Source organism: Zootermopsis nevadensis, unplaced genomic scaffold, assembly GCF_977971745.1.
Source record: "Zootermopsis nevadensis isolate Lab colony 2312 unplaced genomic scaffold, Znev_1.0 Znev_ptg000013l, whole genome shotgun sequence".
In the NCBI taxonomy this organism is placed as follows: Eukaryota; Metazoa; Arthropoda; class Insecta; order Blattodea; family Termopsidae; genus Zootermopsis; species Zootermopsis nevadensis.
The window spans coordinates 10,142,741-10,162,332 of record NW_028259145.1 but is presented as its reverse complement, the minus strand read 5'-3'; the positions used below and the strand labels follow the sequence as shown (position 1 = coordinate 10,162,332).

Below are 19,592 nucleotides of genomic sequence, written 5' to 3'. Positions count from 1 at the left end.
TACATAAATATAACTAAAAAATTACGAAATACTTTCAGGCATAAAATGGAGAAAAGAATTTTAAAAAAATATTACAAATTAAAAGGGGAGACGTGTGATTTAAATTTTACCCTAGGAATTCTTTCTGAAGTTGGGGACGAAAGAATTTTATAGTCTGCCTGAAATTTTCCTCTTTGTATGAAACGTCTCTGAATTGTATGTCCCAATGTGGTCTCTCTCGTTGTGACTAACGCAGATGGGGAGTAGACCTACTTCTAGGGACAGAAACAAATAAACAAGGCTTGGGAAATGAAAAGATGTGACCATATCACAAAATTTGCTTTTGGGTTCGTTGGGAGGACTTATCTTTCTTCGCCTTTTCACATTGTTTCCTTGCTTTTCTTACCCATGGCCAGTATTCATGGCCGCCGAAGGCAAGGACGTCTGCTTTCACAGCGGGCTGCGTGCAGACTACTGGGCTCACATTCAATTCATCAGCATCGTTCCCATAATGGCTTAGCACACATGTATACAGTCGGAGTTGGTCCGATACATAAATATATTTCTTCCATGGACTTGCCAAATCTCTCTTAATGTATTCGTTTTAATTCGTAACTGTCTCTGCGAGTAAAGATTGCTGTCTTCTGGGTTGTTGCACCGTGTAATCTGGTAGAAGTTTATCAACGTTTCAGAAGTCCTTTCTGCCTCCATCATCAGGGCGACCAAAAATTCTACATGTCTCTGCGTGTATTTATATTTTTTATATAAGCTAATATTTTACTAAGCCTGTAAAGCCAAAAAATATTACTTCAATAAAAGACATAGCTTGGTTCTTGCTAATTTTTCAAACTTTCACGTGGTCTCTGAAAAAAAAAGATCAGATTAACGGACAGATATAAAATTTCCAGTGTGGGAATATTTTAGAAATATTTCAATTTGTATTAGTATTCGTCAGGATGTTACACCCACGTACTACGGATGGATCTGGTGTGGATTCTCAACAATTGACAGGACACCCTAAACAAACCTGTTCGTGTGAGCTACTGAACAGATCCAGATAAGTGGCATTGCTTCTAGGCACCATGCAGGTTGTCTAATTAGTGACTTGTCTGACTGGTTCAGGTTAAACCTATGGTATTTATCATTTATCCTGATCACTTTGTAATGAGATGCATGTGTCGGGGCAGGGGACAGTGTTATAATGGACTAACTGGTACAAAGTCTAGCTAGAATGTGGAACTGAAACATTTACACAGAAAACTGCTGCGACAACCATGACAGTAAAGCATATCGTTATATAACTCTTAACACTAAAACTAAACAACAACTGTATTAGTACAGAATAATATTAACTAGTTAACTATAATAGGGCCCAAAGATTAAATATATCTTATGGTATTGGAGCTGATCTAGAAACAGCTCATTTTAATTTATACCATTATCTATTTCCTTAAGACACATTTTATATTCTATGCTCTGCGGTAGGAACTTCAAATTTATTACATTAAGAAAAGTGGGATAAGTTGCAAAATGCCTGCCAAATTAGTGTAAATAATCTGAAGTGATGTTACGACGTAACACAGCTAGAATAACTTTCGGGAACAAGAAGAGGGGATATTTCACAGACAAAATTAACGAGCTCGAAACGTGGAAAGAAAAAGAATAGGCCTATTTTAAATTTTTGTAGTGTCACAAATGAATAAATTCTATCATCCTAAATATAATCTTAGTAAGAGACGAGAATAGTATGTGCATACAGTTTTATAGGAATATTTGATGTGAAAAGATCTGTCGGACGACCTAAGCGTAGAGGAGAGGACGATATTAATATAAAATATATCTTTACAAAAAACAGTTTGTGGACTTGATTCAACTGACTCAGGGAAGCGTCCAGTAATGGGCTCTGGTGTACATGGAAATTAACCTTCGGGTTCCATAAAATGCAGTGAATTTCTTGACCACTTGACCGGAAATCCTCTTCTCAAGAAATACTATGATGTTAAGGGGTTGACTGGTTGATTAATGACCCCCAAAGCCATTTTCCTAGCGTTATTAAGTAATTACATATTCGATAAATAATAACTTACACGATAATGATTAAGCCCTATAAGTTACAATGGACAACAAATTCTTAATTCTGTTATGTCGAATACTTGGACGAAATAATCTGTCTTTTTATTACTAAAACAAGTACGCAGATCATGGAAATGATAGGCTAAATTTTATAACAGGCACAGCGTTTTTGTTATACCCAAATTCTGATTAGTATTGACAATATACTGACTTGCGTATCACATATTATATATTTTGTAAGATGGACGTTATTTAATTAAATTAGAATCAGTATTGAAACACCCTAAGCTCATACAGATGAAGAAAAATGTACTTGGACTCTACTAATTAATCATAACCTCACATTATAATTGACAAATATAATAGAAACACTCAGAAAAATACAGAGGTGAAAAAAATATGGTGTTCTGACGCTATATTAGTACACAGACATTTATTTTTGTCTTTTTTATTTATTTTTAAGTCCTGATCTGCAGTGTGCATGTCAGAATTAACGTAGTTTTCAACCATGAAACATGAGATTCTCACGAACTCTGGTAATAGCTGTGAGATTTAGTTCAGCCTTCTGAGATTTCAGGTTCTCACGACACCGAGTATGCAGATGGCCGTCTGCTGGGTTGTTGCACCGTGTTGTCTGAAAAATGTCTGCCATCATTTCATAGGTGACTGCTTCCTCTATCTTCAGGGCGATAAGTAACTGATGACATGGGCAGAAAGCACCTCACCTCAGAAACGTCAGTAAACTACACGTCGAAATAACCCGAAAGACAGCCCATCTGCAGTTTGTAAATCATTTTAGCGAAATTTTCTTTACTCTTGTTCTGTAGAAGAGAATAATATTGTTTTTTTGTGTTCCGTAGCTACGAACCGCGTCATCGAAGAGGCTACCTATTCGGGGATTATCCTGCCCAGTGCGGACTGGCACACGTTGAACTTTAACGGGAACACGGCACGCATCACGTATCGCGTCAGGGTCCAGTGCGACCTGCATTACTTCAACTCTACTTGCACCAAGTTCTGTCGCCCTCGAGATGACAAGTTTGGGCACTACAGGTGTGACAAGGCCGGCGACAAGGAGTGCATCTCGGGCTGGAGGGGAGTCAACTGCGAGATTGGTAAGTCAGACACGATCAGACGTCTCAAAAACTATTACCTAGGAACACACTTAACAATTTTCGTGTCTCATTCATGTCTATGGTGGCCTGGGTTGTGACGCCTTGTTGGTACCCCATTACGTCACAACCAGTAAGGCTACCATGGACATCTTCAATGCCGTGAGGAACTCGAATTCACGTGTCTCATTCATTTTCGTTTTTTGTCTAAGTGTATAAAAAGACGCAGATCAACAGAAACTGAAAATACATTCTGTGCAAAATTAATATTAAAATAAATGGCTAATTTCTTTCATGATCTTCTCTTATCACGCTCATATTTGTAAGGGCGATAGTGTATTTTCTTTGAAGAATGGGCAGAACTTTTAAATATTTACATACGCAGTGACGTTTAAGGGATGATACATGACATTTTCGGAGTCAGGTTTCGGCTCCGATCCACTGAATTAATGTTCTTCGGGTGTTAAATGACGGAACGTACAAAAGATTCGGTATAAGTATAGTCAGTCAAAACCTACTGACCGAAGTTAAGGTTCTATGACGACTTAAAAATCTGTGTCTACAATCTTCTCTGATGATCACTCGGATCAGCTCAGAGACCGTCGTCTGTATTTGCCTTCTTTATAAAGGAATGATGTCTCCGAAACATTTGACTTTGCTCTGAATTGACGCGGCTGAGTGCCCGAAAAGTTTTTATGACGGCATCTAAACTTAGGGTTTTCAGTCGTAGATCGGTTTGCATGTTTATAAACCCAGAAAATTTGTTTAATCTGTATGAAAACTTGTTAGAAATTATACTAATTTACTATTGCAAACAGGTTCACATATTACTCAACAGTTTTCTGAATAAAATCAGTTAGTAAGATATTTGACACATATTTTGCTTAAGTAACATTTTCAGTGCCGGATTTAATTTCTGTTGTTGCAATTCGCGTGCATCCTTCACATGTACATCGGTAAGATGCATCATAGTTCTTGATATGAGCTTCTTCGTTAAGCTTTAAAGTTGGACATGAGTCGCATCAGATGTTGCGCTTTGTAGTCTGTAGAAGTTTACCGACGTTTCATAAGTGCTTGTTATCTCGGTCATAAGGAAGCCTATGAAACATCGGTAAATTTCTGCCAGACTACACCATCCCAGAACACAGTCATCTTCATACACTTCGCCGTGAGAACCTTATGTCCAAATTTCTACGGTTTTAAAGCCAATGGTACTGCTAGATGCAGCATTAGCAGAGAATAGTTTATGATGACAGGCATCTATTTTTCATCATACAGTGACAAAATATTATAAGATATGTACAAAAAAACACCAGCGGTGCACGTGCTGAGAACCCGTTACCTAAATATTTATTTTAGTTCAGAAATACCTTTTTACCTTGTCTATAATTCTTAAAATGCCGAAGAGCTAGATGGAAAATTGTTAATATTAACCTAATCTTTCGTAAGGCGTAGTTCGGTAAAATGACCAACTGTGGAATTAACAGCCGACCGAGGGCCGATTCTGGACACGGACATAAAGATTTATCTCGTCTACATGACTCTGGGTACCTCCTGACCTTCTGCCCCATTGGTACCGGTCTACTTAATGCGGCCAGAACACTGAACAGAAGCTGAAGAGTTAGTGAAACACTGTCTTTACCTCCTGGCCACTCTTCCGTGGCACGACGCCTAAGCACATCTTTGCCTTAATCAGAAACCACGGAGCGTTTCCGAAACAATTAGAATAATCTTAATAGGACTTTCATACGGCCTACTATTCTATTCATGGTTCTGTTATTTGGGCCTATAAAGTAAAATAAAGCTACCTCGCTACACGCCATGGTGGCACTCGGGGGGGAGGCACATATAGCTCCTACTCGTTCTTGGCTTTGGCACTAGATGGGGAAGGGGCATGAGTGGTTGGCGTCATGCCACTGCCGCTCTTTTTTCTGGCGTAAAGAACCCTTGGTACCCATTCGAAGGGAGGCTGAGTGGACCTCAGAGCCCATCTGGACGCAGAGACTAAAAGAAAAAATATATGTACTTTGCCGAGGATTGAACCGCTGTCATCCAGTTACATAGGCCTATAATGTTTAATAATTAGACCTATGTTAATTTGAGGAAAACTCCACAGTTTTAATTGGCTACAGTTTGTGTTACCTATTTGTGAAGATTGAATTAAAATTCAATCTGATAAGGAGAAAGTTTAGCGATACTTTGTATACGGTCTCACAATTAACGGAAGTGAAACCATGGCGTCACTAAATGTAGTTATTAAAGAATAATTTAATTTAATTTTCTTCAATGATGATTATTTTCTTTGAACTCTCATCTCAAAATGTAAACATATACACTACTTAACAGGCAAGTAACAAAGTTAGTTAAAATATATGAACACAGCCATTTTTACCTTCGTCAACAAATAGTAAAATGCAAGTGACATTTCAGGTTCTCAAGGCAGCGAGTATGAAGATGGCTGTCTTCTGAGTTGTTGCGCCGTGTAGTCTGGTAGAAGTTTATCAGACAAATGTGTTTGCTGCCGCCATCATCACTCATCACCCTGATAATAGAGACAGCAGGCACCTGTGAAATGTCGGTAAACGTTTACCAGACTACTCGGTGCAACAACCCAGAAGACACTCTCAAGTAAAATGCAGCTCGAAGATGTGATCTGACCCAGCATTTCGCGTTAGTGCAATGCGCTTTGAAGTTCATTATGGCCAATTCTCTGTTTCAGCTGTATGCAAAACTGGCTGCCACCCGATCCATGGCAAGTGCGACCAACCTGGGGATTGCGAGTGAGTAATTCCAATATTCCACACTGAAACGGGCCGTGTGTAGTTCGCGACTGTAATCTTGTGAATTGCGGGGTGAGGAAGTGGGGTGAAGCACATATTGCATTCCTTGCAAGTCTCAAGATTACAGTCGCGAACAGTATAGTATATTATTTACTTTTTCTTCTTTACTTGTGGTTTATTTAAGAATTCTGACGGTAGCTCAGACTGTGTGGCGTCAGATGTTTGGATTAATAATGAGCTGAAAAGGACACAGAAGGGAAGTGATCGTGGCCGAATTTATAATACGTTATCAGAGCATCAGAACATTAATTGTAAGCCTTTAAATTGTTGTCACTTAATCCTAACTTTATACTGATATACACAGCATGCACACACAAAAATGTAATATAACCCGTCGAAATCGGCGGGAACGTAGATTTTTGTGTTGAACAGTAATACAATTTATAGCAGAATTATCTTTGTAAATAGCGCTGAAAGTACAAAATTAAAACATTCCCCTTTATCTCACTTGAATTTGAAAACATTTTCACAGCAACTGAAACAAGAGTCATGCCTCGTTTTCATTTCTTGCTACCAGAATCGCCACCGTCAGAACGTAATTTAAATTTCTTCAATATCACCCGAACGGATTACTCGCACAATCAAGATACACGGTGGTTAATGGCTATTAGATTATATTCTAGAAGCATTGAAAATGTCAAGTACAATTATCGTATTGGAGACCCTGTGTATGCTGGTACGAATTTCAACTTTACAATTTTGGGAAACACGTTCATTGAAATTTAAACAAGTTAATGCCGTGACTACAATTAACGTGCGAGACGACATCCGGCTCTACTCGAAGTAACCATTCCAGAGGTCTGTTCAATAAACGTTTCCTGAATTCCTGGATTTTTTTTTAAAAATTCAAATTATTATTGCTGCATTCGCTATAATACTCAATGTATAGACATGAAACACGGGACAGAAAATTAAATGACAAAGAATGAAGGATTCTTTTTTTGTTCAGTCTTCACTCACCCTCATTTGGTTAAGTGTAGAGAAATTAACCTGTTAAAAACAAGAATTTCACGTAATGAAGAAAAGTCTTAAAAAGTTAACACTTGAAGAAGCTGTCTCATTTATATGGCAGCTGTGTTATGCTTTGCTATCATATTTTATTAATCCATTTTAATTCACGGCATTGAACCGGATACTTTTTTTGTATGGCTTAATACTTAGGTTTAAGTAACCTCTAGAGACTAATTTATATTCCCATGCATTTTAATGTCTCTGGACCAGACCTGCTCGCTTTTAGAAGTGTATGACGAGAACCTTTATAGTTCCACGTACATTTTAATCAGAAGCAACATGTTACGTGGATGGCCACGCATAAAAAATAGATACAATATATGTGTAGTGTCCCAAGAAACTGATTTTCCTCGTATGAAAAGAAAATATATTCTAGTCATATATTTTTTTACTCCCGTCTTCATTCAAATACGAGTCTACATAACGTTAGCTTGGCATGCAGGCGGGACTATGGTCGTGCAGAGAGGTTATTGGCTAGATGAAGGCTTAGTGCTTGGAAACCATAGAGCGGATGTCATAGCTCGGACTTAAGCCGACAGGTTTAGGCATTTGTGGCCTGCGGCCCCACTGCTAGTCTTTGCAAGACAAATGACGACTAATGAATGTGATGACCATCGTTAGGATTGTGGAAAAAGTGCCTATGTCCTAAAGAGTTTCAAACAGTTGATCGTTGATTGTAAAGGTACGGGCTTTGGATAAACTGGCAATAACAAATTTAAATATTAATGTACTGTTTTTTTAACTAGAAAACGGACGTATTTCGGGGTACAGAGGTATTTGTAGAACCTACAGTAAACAACAATAGATTTTCCAGCGGCTGAACTAATTAGAAGAATGGTTATCTTTAATCAGCATCATCATCAAAAAATACATCAGAATTTTAATCAGTTCCGTTTCTGTTATTCTTTTGTCAGCTCAGTTCGTGGCCCAATTCTCAAAGCCTTGCAAGAATATTAGTAATGCCATCAGGTTATAAAATTTTAACCTGCTCTTTTTAGTTTTTATTTCTGAAAACTTTCCTTATTATATCGAAAATATTCTGAAATGTATGAGCCCTTTTTATTAGGTAAGTATCATGAGATATATCTCGACTTAGATGACTGAAGTTATATGAATCTATTCAGCAATTTTACCTTTCATAATTATCTCTGATCGTATCTGATGTTAAACGCGGTCTAGCGGTTAGAACGCTGGCCTTGTAATCCTGGGGTCTCGGGTTCGATTCCCGGCGGTGCCCGAATTTATAACTTGTGTTGGGCAAGGCCGTGGTCTAGGCAACACGGAGTTTTCCTCCGGGCATCCCAACAATTACTCCATTCACACACAGAAGAAGGCAATGGCAAACCACTTCTGGATCATCTGCCAAGAACGTATATGAACAGGTCCCAGTCCGAGAAAAGGATGGAAGGATCCTGTTCATATGGACGTGTCGTCAGACAGAACACTAAATAATAATAATAATAATAATAATAATCTGATGTTTATCACAGTAGATCATGATTTTATTTTCTGAGTAAGTCATGTTTTAGGCTGCTTTTATTTCTCACAGCGTTACATGAACTTTGTGAGGGGTATTCTGTCGAATGTCGTACATTAGCCAATAAAGAAAACACTTATTTCTGAGTTAAATTGCCTTCGTTTCTAAATCATTTTCCGCTTATAAATACATAATTTGACCATAATCTCCCTCTTCTCATGTCATGGGAAAAAGCAAATCAGTAGGGCCTGACAGCATTTCTGGGGAAATTCTAAAACTGGGTGGGGAAGCCATGATTCCATACCTGGCGCGATTATTGGACGTAACAATTAATAATGCCACTATACCAAGGGACTGGAAAAAAGCCATAGTGGTTCCTATTTACAAAGGAGGTGATCGATCATTGGTCACAAATTACAGACCGGTCAGTTTAACATCGGTGGTCTGCAAACAAATGGAACACGTTATAGCATCGTACCTGAGGAAAAACTGGGAGGAAAAGAATTGGTTATTCGAGGGTCAACATGGGTTCAGGCCGGGATATTCATGTGAAAGTCAAGTAATCACGGTTTGTCAGGACATTGCAGACACACTGGATAACGGAGGAAGGTTAGACGCGATTATAATCGATTTTTCGAAGGCCTTCGATTTAGTTCCTCACGATCGGCTGCTTATGAAAATCGCGGCATCGGGCGTGGACTCGAGGATAGTCGTATGGATAAGAGAATTTCTTTTAGGCCGAACGCAGAGAGTTAGAGTAGGAGGGCAATTATCAGAGGAAGTCAGAGTAACATCAGGAGTACCGCAAGGGAGTGTATTGGGTCCACTTCTATTCCTCGCGTACGTAAATGATATTTGGAGGAACATTGAATCGACTATTAGACTTTTTGCAGATGACTGTATAATATATAGGAAAATTATAAATAGTAAAGATATAGAAAAGATGCAGATGGATCTAAACAGTCTGGGGGAGTGGGCGGTTGAAAATGCTATGAAAATTAACCCAAGTAAAAGTAAGGCAGTTAGTTTCACGAGAAGTCGGGTGAAGGAACCACTAAACTATTCGTTACGGGACCAAATAATTCCGGAAGTGAGCAGTTGTAAATACTTGGGAATTATCTTAAGCAGCGATTTAAGCTGGGCTGATCAAGTAAATTATACGGTGAAAAAAGCCTGGAAGGCACTTCATTTTACAATGCGTGTTCTCAAAAAGGGGAATAGTAACACTAAAAGTCTAGCCTACACATCACTAGTGCGTCCGATTCTGGAATATGGGGCGGCGTGCTGGGATCCTTACAGGGAGGGGCAGATAAATGCGTTAGAACGGGTGCAAAGGAAAGCATGTAAAATTGCATATCACAGGAGCGATTCGAACTGGGAAACCCTGGCACAGCGTAGAAAGATAGCACGAATATGTGCTCTCTTCAAGGCGTACACGGGAGATCGGGCATGGAAAGCTATAGGTGACAGATTGCAAAGGCCATACTACCTGAGCAGAGTCGATCATATTCGGAAAATTAGGAGCAGAAAACAAAGAACAGATATCGGAAAATATTCCTTTGTAAATAGGACCATCCAACTCTGGAACCAGCTACCTGCTGAGGTTTTAGGGACTCTCTCCTGTAAACCAAGTACGTTTAGGAAGAAGGTTAGGAAAGTGATAAATGAGGTGAAGTAAAGGGAATAGATGAGTGGGTGCAGTGAAGGGGGGTAAATTGGGGTGAGGATGGGAAGGCTTCATAAGTGTAGTGAAGTGAAGAGAAGGTCCTGATGAAACGTGTGATTCATTACTGTTACTGACTTATGTCTAGTTGGTATTAATTTTTAAGTTATGTACTTTAGGTTATACGGTTTTGTAATATTATGAGTTGTTTTATTTTGAGTGTGGTGTGTTGTTTTGTTGTGTCTTATTGTTCTTGTTGTGCCTTATGTTTTTTGTGTCTCATTCTTTTTGTTGTGTCATGTCTTTTTGTCTTACTGTATTGTTGTGTCTCATTGCTATGTTGTGTCTTATTGTTCTTGTTGTGCCTTATGTTTTTTGTGTCTCATTGTTTTGTTGTCTTATTGTTTTTGTTGTGTCTTATGTCTTTTTGTCTTACTGTTTTGTTGTGTCTCATTGTTCTGTTGTTTCTTATTGTTATTGTTTGTGTTGTCTTATGTTTTTTGTGTTATTGTTTTGTTCTGTTTCATTGTTCTGTTGTTATTATTTTTGTTGTCTTATGTTTTTTTGTGTCTTATTGTTTTGTTCTGTCTCATTGTTCTGTTGTTTCTTATTGTTTTTGTTGTCTTATGTTTTGTTGTGTCTTATTGTAGGACCACTGCCACCGGGTAAAAACCCATTTGCAGTCAAATAAATAATAATAATACATACGATATTCGTAAGTAAATATTGATGAGGTGGAGTTTATTCGAATTGGAAACTGAGTTGTGTATATGGATTTATTCAGAAAACAGAACAATAATAATGGGACATAATATTAATTTCACTCGCAGTGACGGTTATACTAAATCAAACTGAACGGACCTATTTAGAGGCTGCGGTTTATTTGTATAATCGAGAACTAATCAAAATGGAGAAGTAATTAAATCCACATACAGTCTCCAATTTTGACGCTATATAGTCTCAGCTGCTGATAACGCTGTTAAATAAACTACAATTAAGTAATAAATAAACAGTCTTGAATTGTATTTTTATTTCATAATATTACATAGCAGTGTAATCAACATATTAAGCGGGAATGGAAAGATTGTAAAATTTAAAAGTGCTCTAATGATAGTATATTATAATTACCACAATTCTATTATTTTATTTAGAACAATATTTATTCCTTTAAACAAAACTGTGTTTGAAGAGATGACACTTCTTATCACGTTGATTTAGTTCATTCGTTGTTGTATTTAATTTATGACGGTACCCACTGAGGATAATCCAGAAACTTCTGATAGCATTCTGTTTTAATGAGATGATGTAGTGCAGTAATTTTTAAATCAATCGTCTTGGTGTTGAATTCATAGCGAACGATGAGCATTGTTGCTTAAGGGGAACACTCCGAAAATGATAGATTTTGTCAGGGCATTGTTCCTGGATAGAAATATAACGACATAGTAACGTGTTTCATACCTACACGTATAAAAAAGATGTGGCGACTTTCTTAAGTTTGTCAGATCATGAAAATGTTGACTTAGAAAACTTGATTCAGTACCAGACCGTTATTAGAATCGATGGATAGCGAATCCTTTATACATAGCCCGTTAAATTAAAAGGTTTACGAAGAAAACGGTTTTCTAATTTAGGCGAACTGCTCCATTGTTTCATGGAATTTTAATGTTTATGAAATCCGCTATAAATCTTTATCTGCCTGATACGATATAAATAAAAGAATCCCGAAAAGATACATACGCATTATAATACAAAATATTCAGCTTTTGTGTATAAATCTTTTTGGGGCAACCTGTATACGAAAAGAAATATATTTCAGAACAAAACAATTGATACCTGGTTGAATCAGAAGTGCCCATTATGTATCTCAGATGTACAGCAAGTCCCTCAGTAATATAACGAATGTGAGCCACTTAGTCAACGGAATTGTTTACTGACATAGAGATCAATTTAGCTACATGGGACCTATAGTATAAATACTGACTGATATTTCTATGATGATTTCCTGGTAAAATCTTCACGCAAGTAATATTTCCCTCGCAAAAGTCATTTGTTACTAACGATTCCCATATAACAAGACTCCACTTCGCACTTTTTACATTCACAGATTATAAGACAACGTATATTTCTTAAACTCTGGAACCTTAGCCCAGCACATAACGCATAAGGGTTAAGGGCTTTAATCAGCATAGTGTTTGGAATAAATGTTGCATTTTTATGGATCGGAACTGGGGTGGAATGAATCACGGCGAGTATTACCATGTTTTTAATGTCTCCAAGCACACTGAACCTTACTTTGTATCCGGGAAGTCGGGATATAATTCTCGGCCTGGAGGCTGGCTATTTCGTTTCTGTGGTTTTACTAAGCCCCTCTTCGCAGGAAATGGGATAATATCTGAAAGCAGGCCACGACCGCTTCCTTGCACATCGTTTCCAGATCCTCTTTCGCATCCAACAGCCATCCTGCCGTTTAACACTATGTGACCTATTCGTCTGATAAGCGTAATTTGATAAATTATGACACATACTTTACTTGTTCAATATTTTCTGTAGTCTTTACAGCCAGTTATAGCATCATATACAAATGCAGAACAACGTATAGTTCCCAAGGACAAACCTCAGACGTTAAGTGAATGAAGAAACCACGAATAGAACTGCTAACTTTATTTAACCCTCTGATGTCAACGGATCTCTTGAGGTATGAGGGAAGCCAGAAGGTCCTAGACCACCCAGCCACCGTCTCGACTAATTTAAATGTTTTTTTCCCCGAATGTTTATTTACCCCAGAGTTATGCAACAGGCATTCTTTCCCGTGTTTTGTTTGCAGATTGAATCTAATTCTAAATGCATGCTTATTCTTAGAGTCCACGTCAGAAAACTTGGCGTCTGCACTACACAGCTGAGACCTTGGGTCGGTTAATTACGGCTTCGTTTATGCGACTATACTGCAAAGCATGTATCACCGGTTAAAAACATTGTACGCGCAGTGTTCGTTCCATTGTCACATCACACGCTGTTCATACTATGCGTGCAACAAAAATGTTATATTTGACAGTAGTAGTGAGAGGAGCATGCGCGGAGTGTACCATGCTAATCTTCCTTACATTCCCACTTCTGAAAGACGCAAAGTTAAATGGCGCCGAGACTAGTATACAGCGAGTTATCTACAGTTGTAAACAACTGGGTGAGAAGCATTTTCGCGCTGCATATAGTAAATATTGTGATTAAATGAGGTTCATTATCATTAATGAAATCTACATTATTTTGTAATGTGTAATAATTTCACGCTATATTAACCCATAGGTCTGGAAAAAATATACATAACAATTATCCTTTTCTCTGTATAATTCACCGCTTCATTTAAAGTGAGTTTGTCTTCAAATTGAATGCAAACTACTTAAAACTGAGATCTCCAAAATCTACCTTTTATTAAATTGATTCTCAGGACAACATTTACTAACGAGTGTATATTAAGAAGTATCTGGTCTGGTCTGTAATTAAAATAACATTTTAGTGAAACACTGCCACAAGGCTGGCGAGAGAAACCAGTACATTGTATTCAAGTCAAGCGTAAACGTTTCTGACGATAGTCTGACTCACTGTAGTCAAATTATTCATTAGGACTTATCCACAATCAGCGACTTATATGACGGGACGCGGATTCACAAAGACTTAGGTAATGAACCTATAACGTTTGAACACTATCGGTAAATGAACATTGATTTTATTGCTAAAGTCTAGGGTCTCTAGAGGGAGATCGCAAAATGACGATCTTGCACCGGAGATGGCTATGCCAGCTTGTCCCTAACGTTACCCTGTAACATTTTATTGAAAGTACAGAATTATTTCCAGATCTAAGCAAGATTTGAGGTTTTCACGGCGGTGAGTTTGAAGATGGCCGTCTTGTGCGTTATAGCGCCGTGTAATGTGGTAGAAGTTACGAACGTTTCGGAGGTATTTGCCGCCTCCATCATCAGGACGATGAGTGGAGGCATCAAGTACCTCTGAAACGTTGGTGAACTTTTATCACATTAGACGGCGCTATAACGCAGAAGACGGCCATCTTCAAACTCACCGCCGTGAAAACCTCAAATCTTGCTTAGGTCATTCATAATTCGAGCTTCCGGTTTTAATTGCGGCTTGACCATGTAAAACACGTGGCAGACAACAGATTTCTTCGAATTGTTCGTAATTTATTCTGCTGGCCACTTAATTCATCACCAGAGTATTCATCAACTTTGGCGATCAGCAGTCCGTGAATAAATGAATATATCATTCACTCAATCACCCAGTCGCCCACTAGCATTTGCCACTTTTCTCCATCAGATGAAGTCACGAAGGTAAATAAGAATTAAATAAAAGCAGAGTTAACTCTGTAATGGAGAAGTAAAATAACTTTAACAGAACAGGTAAACCAAAACGTATTAAAATGTCACACGTCATAATGAAACATGGGTGAAAGAGATGACGTCAGCAGCTGAAAAGCTAATGAGGAGAACTAAGAACCTTTCTTATATTTCATATATGTTGCTGAAATTAATAGCGATTTACTTTAAGGCAATTAGCTAGAACGTAATCCTCAAAAACGACTTCCCACAACTTGAATTTTCATGTACAAAATATAATGTACCTTTTCTCAGAATCTACAATCTGAACCCATAAAACGTAAATACTGTATATTAAAATGTGAATAATTTAAAAATAAAAGGAAAATCTTATTTAAAAACGTCCCTAATATTTTAAATACCTTTTTAGTGCATTGTACATATGCATATATAGGTTAATATAAAAACACAAAGTCAATCTAAATTAATGTACTGAAAATGTCACATGAAAAATTCTATTTTAATAGTTATTTAACTTATGACTGTATTATATTGCTCTTTGCCACCTACAGTCAACAAAATACAGTGGACCACTCACAAAAATTTCATACGAAACTTAACACAGTTTTTAAAACATTTAGTTGCATAGTTTAGTCTGGTAGAAATTTACTGACGTTTCAGATAATCGCTCTGATGATGAAGGCAGTAAGCACCTCTGAAACGTCTGTCAATTTCTACCAGACTACACGAAGCCAGATCCCAGAAGACAGTCTTTTCATTTCACCGCCGCGAGAACCTGAAATCTCACTCGTGACGAATTACTCATTGTTTTGGCTGTGGATCAGGGAAGTAAGACTGAACGCGATTTGTTTCCAAGCATTCTAGTGGCCAGGTAGGAAATTAAGATGCAGCTCAAACAGTGACTGTTGAGCGACCGCGGAATGCGTGTTCCCATGTCACTGACTGCCTCCCTGGCTGCTTTTTGAATTCAATACAACACTTGCATCCAAACAACACGAAATCCTTGCTACCGCCTCATCACGCGTGGGTTAAGGTCGCAGCCGACCGCCATACTGGGAAATCAGGACCGTGTAAAACTGATCGCTCCTATCAAAAGCTCATATGCATTGTGTTACGTTCAGAAGACATTAAGCTGATCTGAAATCATTGCAAAACCTTCCGTGGTCAAACTGCGTATAAAAGCTGTAAAAACTCCAAGAGATGAGAACATTCTTCAGAAACTAATATTTCCTTTACTTTTAAGATATTTCCCACCTTTAATGGAGCCCAAAGCTTTTAATTTTACACGGTTTAACAAGAACCCTCAGTTGATTACCGGCTACACCCTCACACCTTCTGTACATAGATCAATTTTAATATTATCCTTCCATACGCACCTAATATTCCGAAAAAAAATTAAGGTTTTCTAGCACTTTAAAAGCATTTGTACTTTCTTCCATGTGTGCTACATGTCCCGCCGATCTCATTATGGTTGATTTTTGACCCTAATAACATTCAGTGATGCGTAAAAATTATGAAGCTCTTCATTATATAATTGTCTTCATCGTCCGTCCTATGCCCGAAAGTGTCGTATGCGTACAGTTATGTAAACAAGAAGCGATTAGTGTAGGACCACCCTGAAGACAGGTCGTCATATTTGTCAACTAGAGAAATCCCTAAATAAGATTTTTATGGGCCTGTAAACATCAGGTTCCTCACCTCCAGAGCGTACATGAGTATCATCCAAGTCACAGCCATTTCAATTACATTTTATTCGTCTCAGGATTCATAGGAGAATATTTGAAACTAAGAGGACTGAAGTGACGAGAGGCTAGAGAAAATTACGTAATAATCTGTCGTATTCTTCACCAGATATTAGGGTGACTATGTCAAGGAGGATGAGGTGGGCAAGGCATGTAGCGCGCATGGGCGAGATGAGAAATTCGTAAATAAGTAGTTGATCAACCTGAAGAGAAGACATCACTGGGAAGACTTGGGAGTACGTGGGGGTATATTAAAATGAGTCTTAGGTAAATAGGGCTTGGGGATGTAGAGTGGATTTATCTGGCTCAGAATAGGGATCGGTGGCGGGTGCTTGTGAACACAGTAATGGACCTTCGGGTCCAATGAAATACCGAAATTTTTTTTATAAGTTGAATGAACTATTAGCTTCTCAAGAAGGACTCAGGATAATGGATTTAGTTTAAGGAAAGTTCTTTAAAATTATACCCGGATAAACATTACGGTATCTTTACTTTGGACAATCAGGTTATCTATATATTTGGAGTGTCAAGTGGTAACAGAAGCTATTAGGTTTAATAAGTGGCATTTGTGTATTGCATTATATTTCTGAAACTTGACTTACACGTCATGTTATAATAGAGTAAATAAAAATGAAAATACACCTAAAACTGCCATGTTAACAGACACTCTGATTTTAAGACAACATTATTATCGGATGATTAAAGCTTTTAATATTCATTTTACTTTCGTATAGATGCCATATTGCCTAAATTTATTGTGGGTAAATGTAAACGTAATAATAATAGCATGCAACCGAAAAGAAACATTTATGATTACTTAGTTTTCGTAAGCTCCGATCGCGCGATTTGTTTTCCCGAATTATGTTTACTTCTGATTATTTTACTGTTGCCATATTAAGTGTGTGTTTGTTTCTTTGGCCTTACATCTTTGCTCGGAGTAGGTGGAAGGTCGAGGTGTTTAAGGTAACGGAATGGTTAGAACGAGGGGTCAGACCTAGTGAAGCGTTTTAAAGCACTCTTTAGGCAGATTCCTTAAGGAGTTCAGCAAACCACCCAGTCGAAACTTTAAGCTTAGATAATGACATAAACTCTGAATTTAGAATGTGAGACGAGAATTTTTACAGTCACAAATCCGTCTTTAACAAAACTGGCTTACTTTAATAAAAGAACAGCCATGTCTTTCGATGACGAAAGAGCATATACGTACATGCCTGACATTGTTCTGGCACTACGGAACGGTTTGTCATACCTATTTATTTCATAAAGCACAAAAATCAATAAAAATCTATTATGGACTTTTCCAAAATTACGACAGATTTTATAGCATTTATTTATGTTGTTTTTGATGCCTTTATAAGGAAGATGAGAAGCGCGGATCATATAGCACGCACGGGAAAGAAGATAAAATGTTTATCCCATAAACTTATTTATAAAAATTGTAGGAAACAGACATTTGGGAAACCTAAACGAAGATGGGAGGATAATATTAAAATGGATAATTTATTAAAGAAATAATAATTAATTGGTTCTTTAATCTATATCAACGCTGAAATATCTAACTTATAGTATACTAAAATGTTGCTTAGTTACTGCCTCATTACGGTTCATTATATGCATGATTTTCTTCCATACCATTTCGCAACGTCATTAGGCCTAACAGACCTTATTTTTATTATTATATTATCCAAGCATATTTCTGGATTAAAAAGACGTCAGATGGTCGTTACCTTGCGAGTGTTTTCCGCCTTCGAATACCTTTTCGTTTTATTTTTAAGTTGAGCGACTACATTTCTCCATTTCTCCTTCAGACAGCCTGAAGATTTTCCTCTAGAAGCCCGTGCATGTCGGGAGGATTCATCGTTAAGAGCCTGCTGGCCTTGCCAGCAACTCCACAGAACTGTCTGTTACCTCTGACATGAGTACCAAAACATGTCACACGAAATACGTTATAGTAGTACACGCAGGGAGTATAATTATATAGGATGTTTAACGACTTATCGTCACGTACTGAAGTGAGTGTGGATATACACAGTACTGCATGTTATATATTTTAGGGAGTGGGGTAAAGGTGTATACAGGATTAAAACTCGTTTTTACAACATGCTCATTGGAGTTCACACTTTCACTGGGTCTCGAACCCAGGACAGTTTTCGGGTTTGTGACCTTTCATCCTGTAATCTAGCCTCTGAAAGAAACAATTTTATTCATAGATCAGTTCTTCTATTGTTTAGCGATTTGTAGGATTTGAGGTTTTCACGACAGTGAGTCTTAAGATGGCTGTCTTCTGGGTTCTTGCGCCCTGTAGTCTGGTAAAAGTTTACTGACGTTTCAGAGGTCCTTGCTGCCTCCATCATCTCCCTGATGATAAAGGCAGCAAAGACCTCTGAAATTCTTTAAACTTCGATGATGGAGGCAGCAAGGACCTCTGAAACGTCGGTAAACTTTTACCAGACTACACGGCGCAACAACCCAGAAGATATCCATCTTCCTTTTAACAATTTAACGATACGGTAGCACGTTGGCATTCTGTAGCGATTTTCGCTAAAAAAAATTTCATACAATATTATTCAAAAATCACAGTTCCTGTCTGCGTAGTGTTTCAGTGGGAAACAAAAGAGAAGGATGCGAGTACAAATGACGTCTATACATGATTCCATTGCTGGTATGGTTTGAACCCTCGCCCAGACAAACTGTGTAGGCCCCTTCCAAGAAGAACAGGTGCACAATAAGCGAAACTTCACATCCCACATTGCTTGACGGATGACATTTGTTTGCTGAACCTCCCCTGTTTACACCAGAGACTCCCTGTCCGTGGACCGCAATCCAAAGTGGGCCAGCTGTCACTGAAACTTCGTGTGGTAATAGTGTTAATAAGACCAATCGACAAATTGATTTAATTAGTATGCTGATTGATTACTTTCTTCTGGATTTTGGCGCCATGTGGACTCGTCGGTAAATGCCAGCGCTTTGGAGAAACATACTGTCTCCATCTTCGGGTGTGAAGTGACGATACTAGGAAGTGGAGAGATTTATATAGAGTTGGAGGAAGGGAAATCTGATTCAGTTGGCAATCAAGGCGAGGAATGAGGGGGAAATTTTCTGGTCCCGGATTTGTATCTGACCATGCGGATGTCCGTCCATGTGAGTTATGAGGCTGGTTTGGCCACTTAGAGCCGTCAAGCAGTGAGCTAACAGAGGCTCCTTCCGGCAAATGATACGTAGCATAACTTGCAGATATTTCGTCCACATTTGACCGACTTCTCCCTCTGACGATACAAATCGTGCATGATCATCGGTTTTTTAAACGCTACCTTATTTCAAATACGCGGTTCTCTTACGACAACGATCCGAC

The 19,592-nt window shown here is 38.1% G+C and overlaps 1 protein-coding gene and 1 long non-coding RNA gene across 5 annotated transcripts in view; one reads left to right on the top strand and one right to left on the bottom strand.

Annotated features, from left to right (window-relative positions):
* The window catches only part of Ser (protein serrate), a 248,246-nt gene that overhangs the window by 174,045 nt on the left and 54,609 nt on the right, over nt 1-19,592 (top strand). Inside the window, exons 4-5 of the mRNA XM_022066038.2 lie at nt 2,913-3,167; nt 5,884-5,944. Of these exons, the coding sequence (XP_021921730.2) occupies nt 2,913-3,167; nt 5,884-5,944 (316 nt within the window). The remainder of the gene's footprint in view (nt 1-2,912; nt 3,168-5,883; nt 5,945-19,592) is intronic.
* The window catches only part of LOC147873892 (uncharacterized), a 191,397-nt gene that overhangs the window by 143,293 nt on the left and 28,512 nt on the right, over nt 1-19,592 (bottom strand). The window lies entirely within an intron of this gene.